Raw genomic sequence first — 6,865 nt, 5'->3', positions numbered from 1 at the left:
ACGTTTCAGTGTGTTAGTTGTGTCTAATATCGGTTAATTAAATATCCCGAAAGTCCAATATATAGACAAAGACAAACTTACACTTAAACTACCTTTTGGGGTTGGGTTAGGTCCCAATCTATTTCGAAAAATAATGTTGTTGGTATACAAAAATAATGATTTTTTTTATGAATAAGAGTAAATAGGATATCAATTTCATAAAATTAATTCGTGAAATAAGAGTGAATTCGGGAAAATGAAAAGAGAAGAAGAGATTTGGGGGTGTCCAACAGCCCAAACAGGAGGAATTTCTCACGACCTCATTAATTGAAAATCCAATGGAGTTCGCTTTCCAAATAATCAACACGTGGGCTTCTCGTTCATGTTACAATAGGACCTCCATCCCCACTTCTCCTCTATATATACTCACTTCCTCTCTCACACCACATACTCACACTCACACACACACTTTCTCTCACTTTCCCATTCTCCCTTCTCTCTCCCTCTCTCTATCATATTCTTAAACCCAAGAACACCGAAAACACGCACTAAAAACGCTTACAAAATTTCCTTTTTAGCCACTTCTTCAGTGCCAAAAAGTAGGGAATAATGGCCACTTCGAGTACTGCAGCAACGAGTTCTTGGGTCAAGCCCAAATTGCCTATTCCACTCACGAGTGATTTGGGCTCTTGTACAAAGTGTGTATCATTCACACAGCCCAATGGATTCCTACCTAAAAAAAGCAGCACCAGCATAAAATGCTCTCTCCAAACTCCAGAACTTTTCTTTCCAAAAGAGTACACAAAAACAGCAAAATATCAAACACCTTCGATACCCACCTTCACACCCCAAGAAACCAATGTCGGAAAAGAGATTTCGTCTTCGTCTCCATCGAAGCCGCAGTGGAACTTCATTCAGAAAGCTGCGGCAATGGCTTTGGATGCTGTGGAGAGCGCGCTGACTGCACGTGAGCTTGAAAACCCATTCCCTAAGACAGCAGACCCTGTAGTCCAGATTGCCGGAAACTTCTCTCCCGTGCCGGAACAGCCCGTTAAACACAGTCTTCCGGTCACCGGGAAAATACCGGATTCCATTCAAGGCATGTACGTGAGGAACGGTGCCAATCCTCTGTTTGAGCCACTCGCCGGCCATCACTTTTTCGACGGTGATGGCATGATTCACGGCGTGCAGTTTTCTGACGGGACTGCTAGCTACGCCTGCCGATTTACTGAGACTCAGCGGCTGATCCAAGAACGGGATTTGGGCCGCCCTATTTTCCCAAAGGCCATTGGCGAGTTACACGGCCATTCAGGTATAGCAAGATTGCTGCTTTTCTATGCTCGTGGGATGTTTAAGCTGGTTGATCATAGCCAAGGCATGGGCGTTGCAAACGCTGGATTGGTGTATTTCAACAACCGTTTGCTGGCCATGTCTGAAGATGATTTGCCCTATCATGTGCGCGTGACTCCAGACGGTGACCTCGAAACAGCGGAAAGATACAATTTTGATGGCCAGCTGAAGTCCACCATGATTGCTCACCCCAAGCTCGACCCTGTTTCTGGTGAGATGTTTGCTCTGAGCTATGATGTGATCCAGAAACCGTATTTGAAGTACTTCAGGTTTTCAAAAGACGGCAAGAAATCAGAGGATGTTGAAATCCCGGTTTCTGGACCAACAATGATGCATGATTTTGCAATCACCGAGAATTTCGTGATCGTGCCGGATCAGCAAGTGGTGTTCAAGATGTCCGAAATGATCAGAGGGGGTTCTCCGGTGGTGTATGACAAGGATAAAGTTTCCAGGTTCGGTGTATTAGACAAGTATGCCAAAGATGCTTCCCAAATGAAGTGGGTGGAAGTGCCCGATTGCTTCTGCTTCCATCTCTGGAATGCATGGGAAGAGCCTGAAACAGACGAAATCGTCATAATCGGGTCCTGTATGACTCCCCCGGACTCCATTTTCAACGAATGTGACGAGAATTTAAAGAGTGTTTTGTCCGAAATCCGGCTCAATCTGAAGACTGGCAAAGCAACTAGGAGGCCCATCATGTCAGAACAAGATCAAGTGAATCTAGAAGCCGGAATGGTGAACAGAAACAAGCTCGGAAGGAAAACCCGATACGCTTATCTAGCCATTGCAGAGCCATGGCCTAAGGTTTCCGGGTTTGCTAAAGTAGACCTCTTCACCGGGGAAGTCAAGAAATTCATCTACGGGGACGAAAAATTCGGCGGGGAGCCTCTGTTCCTTCCCACGGATCCCAACTCCGAAGCAGAAGATGATGGCCATATTCTGGCCTTCGTGCACGACGAGAAGGCCTGGACATCAGAGCTGCAGATAATCAATGCAATGACAATGAAATTGGAGGCCTCAGTTAATCTTCCATCCAGAGTTCCATATGGGTTTCACGGTACCTTCATCAATGCAAAAGACTTGGCAAATCAAGCCTGATCATTTGCACATTTCCTTCTCAGTTTTTGCAGTGGACAATTGCCAGAGGGAAGGCTTAAATTCACTTCCCCGGAGTCTCTCCACTGTTCTAGGAAAGAACAAGAACCCTTCATCTCACTATATGGAGCCTGTGATAATTTTTGATGTTTCTCTTTTTCTTTTCTTTTTTCTCTCAAAAATATATTGGTGGTGAAGAGATTTTTGGAGGCCAGCTCGTAGCTTTTGGGTGGTGTAGGTAGAAGCATGGAAGCTCAGCTGGTTTCTGCTTATTCTCTCGCACACTATGTGAAATCATATGGAGTAGAGTTCATTATTATATTCACACAACTTTAGTTTAAGATGTCCTGTGTTTACAAAGAATCATTTCTATGTAATCTTGTAAATATTTATCAAGGGCAGACTTTTTTACTTTCCCAATTCCTTTGTCTTTCTCCTGTTTTTTTGGACCCGATACGATGTTGAACAAGTTCATGTGCGAAACAAGATTCGAGTAAAAGTTATCACTTTCTGTCTTTCCATGTAACGTAAACATTAATTATTACATACATACATCTTATTCACGATGAAATGGCGATTGGTTTCTTTACATTTACCTTTGTGGAAATCAGTCAACTTTTTAAGGATTTTGATCATTTGGGACATAAAAAGGAAAAGGAAAATAAAAAAAAAAAAAAAGTAGTTAGGAGATGGAGACTTCCAAATATTATAAAGTTGAATGGAAAAGTTGAAATGATTTCTCGAAGTCAGATGTCAATTCTCATACAGAAGCAGAATGTTAACCGTGGCTTCCTTTGATTGGCCGATTTTACGCTGTTTTTGGATTTGTATGTCCACCAATGCCATTTCGATTCACATCGAGTGCCAAGTGATTTTATTAATGTGAAGGTCAATTTTTTTATATCATCTGAGGGATCTAATTCACTCTTTTGATTAGCATTTATATTAATTAATTGTTTCAACCTTCAAATGCGATCGAGACTTTTGAACAACCGGATAGGTTAGATTTTATTTTTGTGCAAAAATAGAGAAAGACCATCCCAACATGTAATTGAATCCACGTTCGGCAAGTTTGTGAAAACACAATATAAATTCCGTGTTAATTTGAAAAAAAGAAAAAAATAAGTGTTTTGAACGAGATTTCAGCCATCTCAAAGTACTGATGGATCCACATATTTATTTTCAACTGAGATATTCGTCTGAAAGTTTTTTTTCCGATACATAAAATCACCTTTGAAAACATAAAACGAATAGAGTGTTTATACTCAAATTGATATGATCAATCACAATAATAAAACTATATAGTATTATACACATTTCATAACTATAATTTGATTCATATTTTATAAAATATATCAAATCGATTTAAAAGTATATATTAAAATCTAAATAATCTTTTTAAGAATAAAGACTCGTACAAACACGCAATATTTGTAACAACAAGTAATAACGATTCATATCTTGTACACAACATATCATAATATATAGAAATTGCTCAACAATTTTTTTACAACTCGCACCGCAACTAAAGAACACTCGATCGGTTGTTCTCGCAACATTTTCACGCCAAAAAAAGGAAAATTTATGCATGATTAGTCGAGTGGATTGCAATTAAAATAGCAGCAATAATGGAAGACATGGTACAATTTTTATTGTAAATAAAATAGTAGACAAGGATTAGTATATGTAGTGTAGTTGCTGGAATGATCTTTGAACAGTGGTTTGTAATTGACAGTTTAATAAATAAAAATGGTGGCCGTTATTACGTGGATCAACAATATACCCCTGACACTTTTTGATATCGCCTTCTTTATTTCTTGGAGTCAATGCTTTCGAAATCTGACAGTAAAGTTGTTACGGTTCTATAATGCTCAAGTGCAACATTTTTTTTAAAAAAAAGTGCAACATAAAATTATTATTATTATTTTATTATTACATACATATTTTTGTGTGTGTGGAAGACATGAAGAAGGGTGATCACGTAATTTCATGAGCTATGGAAAAGAAGTCACTTGTGATAAATTGCAATAACATTCTACATTTAATTTCACTTGTATTGCTATTGACGTGATTTTTTTTTAAACATATTAAATTAAACACATGTCAATCAATAATTAGCGTACGTAACATGAAATGTTAATTACATCACTTTGTCACATAAGAATTTTTCCTGTTCAGATGAACGAATGACCAAACACAAACAATGTTTACATAGGGCCAATGCATGTTTGTTATCTGTACTTTAAACCATTGCATTATATATCCATGTGGTGTGTTACACCAGTTATGATATAATGGATTCCATTAAAAAAATTGTGACGGATAATTTTGTGGATGTATGTTATTGGACTTTTTTTTACAGAGAGTTTTGTTGTACTTATTATTCGTTAACGTTTGAAGTTATGAAATTATTGTAATAATATTTAATAATTTTAAAGATAACGTATAACTATGTGTGAAAATCATGTATACACATATAACATTTTTGCTCTAAATCTATATTTAAATGAAAAAGAAGTATTTAATGTGTGTTAGGCAGAAACATTCCACAAAATAAAAGCAACGTAACATGAGAATGCTACCTTGCATATGGACACGTATGGTTAATTGGGATGTGGACGCAACGAAGCAATGCACCCATATCCTTTGCCCATTTTGCAAGGAGTTTATTTTGTCCATCAATTTCGAAGTTCACTAAAATTATTTGATTAGGCTCAAATTAAAGATACCAATGCTTCAATTCTTCCTTTTTTTTTTTTTATAATAATAATATATGCTCGACGGAATTCATCTGAGCCACAAGATTTTAATATTAGGTGGCTAAGATTGGTTTGAGCATGTGTTGGGTGGAGCATGTCGCGAAATCTAAGTCGTTCCTGTATGGGCAGAATGCATCCACCCAATCAACGTCATTTTTCCCAAAACGAATTAATAATTGTACTTTTGATATGAAAATATATTGATCCTTTTGGCGTGCTATAAGACGAGGAGAAGAAGGAATTTTTTTTTTTTTTTTCATTTGTAATATTCAAAATTAAAACTTTAAATTATAAAATTTAATTTCGACATAATTTCGTGCATATGCATCCAATATCAGTATAAAAGTATAGGGTTATGCTTGGATTTTTGTATTTGATTGGTTGGAGGATTTTAAGTAGCTAGGGATCATAAGCTTTTTTCCCGCGAGAAAATATCCTTTTCGAGGATACGTTATCGGACATGAGTTCGAGTTTGAGGATTTCAAATTTCAGAATCAAATCGGGGACGGTTGTGAGAATGTTGTCCTCATAACCGAACCCTCCCCGAGACCCCTGATAATGATGATGTAAATGACAACCCTTGATTAATCTAACATTAAATATTTGAAATCCATTATTTTTAGGGGTGAAAAATTTTACATAAATCTCGACCCGTCCCGATTTCCAACCCGTTTTCGTCACGAATTTTTTCCGACCCGAACTTTTCCCGACCCGAGTGGTCGGGATTTTTTTCGATCCGATCAATTTCGGGATTGGGATCGGGATAGGCAACCCTTTCCGACGGGATTCCCGACCCGACCCGAATATAAAAATAATATTTTTTTAATAATATTTTTTAATTAAAAAAATAATTTTTTTAAAAAAATTATGTTTTAATATTAATGTTTTATAATTATATACCATATAATTTTTTTTATATTTATCTTTTTTAATATTAACATTGAGTTATAAATTTTTATTTTGTTTTTTTATTATTATGAATAATTATATTTTTTTTTATTAATCAAGTAGTTATTTTAGTTTATTTGTAATGTATTAAAAAATGTTTTAGTTTTTTAATGGTTATATATAAATAAATTTTAATTTATTTGTAATGTATTAAAAAATTGTTTGATTTTTTTCATAAATTTTTTTCAAAAAAATATTTTAATAGAATTTTTTTTAAAAAAAAATATTATTCGGATTACTCTCTCCCGACCATTCGGGATCCCGAACTTTCGGGTTCCGACACTTTTCGGGTGCGAAATCGGGAGAAAAAAAATATCACAATTCCTATCGGGTAAGGGGGTTACGGGACGAGTCCCGACCCGATTCCGCCCCTAATTTCAGAACCATCAATTGAAGCAGAACTTAAATAAAATCCAAGTAAATTAACTTTTGTATACATAAGCAACTTGTTAATTACCTATTTAAAAGAACACAATTATTTATAATATCGTTGAAGAGTAAGTACTACACGGTATGACCTTTTGTTTAAGCTGCGCGATAAGAATGCGAAACTTATTGTATGCAATTAAAGTTACAATATTATAATTAATACGTGAGAATGTCGGAAAATAAAATTAATTTATGATGTAACATGTAGGGAAAACATTACCAATAAGTGACCTACCATGTCCGCCTCTCTACGCCCCTAATATATATATTAATCCACAACATTAAATTATTTAATTTAATTAAAA

At 35.9% G+C, this 6,865-nt stretch overlaps 1 protein-coding gene across 1 annotated transcript; it reads left to right on the top strand.

The window, feature by feature from the left end:
- Nucleotides 1-449: 449 nt before the first annotated feature.
- On the top strand, nucleotides 450-2,783 carry LOC140864819 (9-cis-epoxycarotenoid dioxygenase NCED1, chloroplastic-like). Its single transcript, XM_073269206.1, has one exon. It carries the CDS (start codon nucleotides 589-591, stop codon nucleotides 2,425-2,427), a length of 1,839 nt encoding a protein of 612 aa, XP_073125307.1. The 5' UTR covers nucleotides 450-588; the 3' UTR covers nucleotides 2,428-2,783.
- Nucleotides 2,784-6,865: the final 4,082 nt, after the last annotated feature.

This window comes from Henckelia pumila, chromosome 4 (assembly GCF_033568475.1).
Source record: "Henckelia pumila isolate YLH828 chromosome 4, ASM3356847v2, whole genome shotgun sequence".
Classification (NCBI taxonomy): domain Eukaryota; kingdom Viridiplantae; phylum Streptophyta; class Magnoliopsida; order Lamiales; family Gesneriaceae; genus Henckelia; species Henckelia pumila.
Note: the sequence above shows the minus strand (reverse complement) of the source record. Positions and strands in the feature narration are given on the sequence as shown.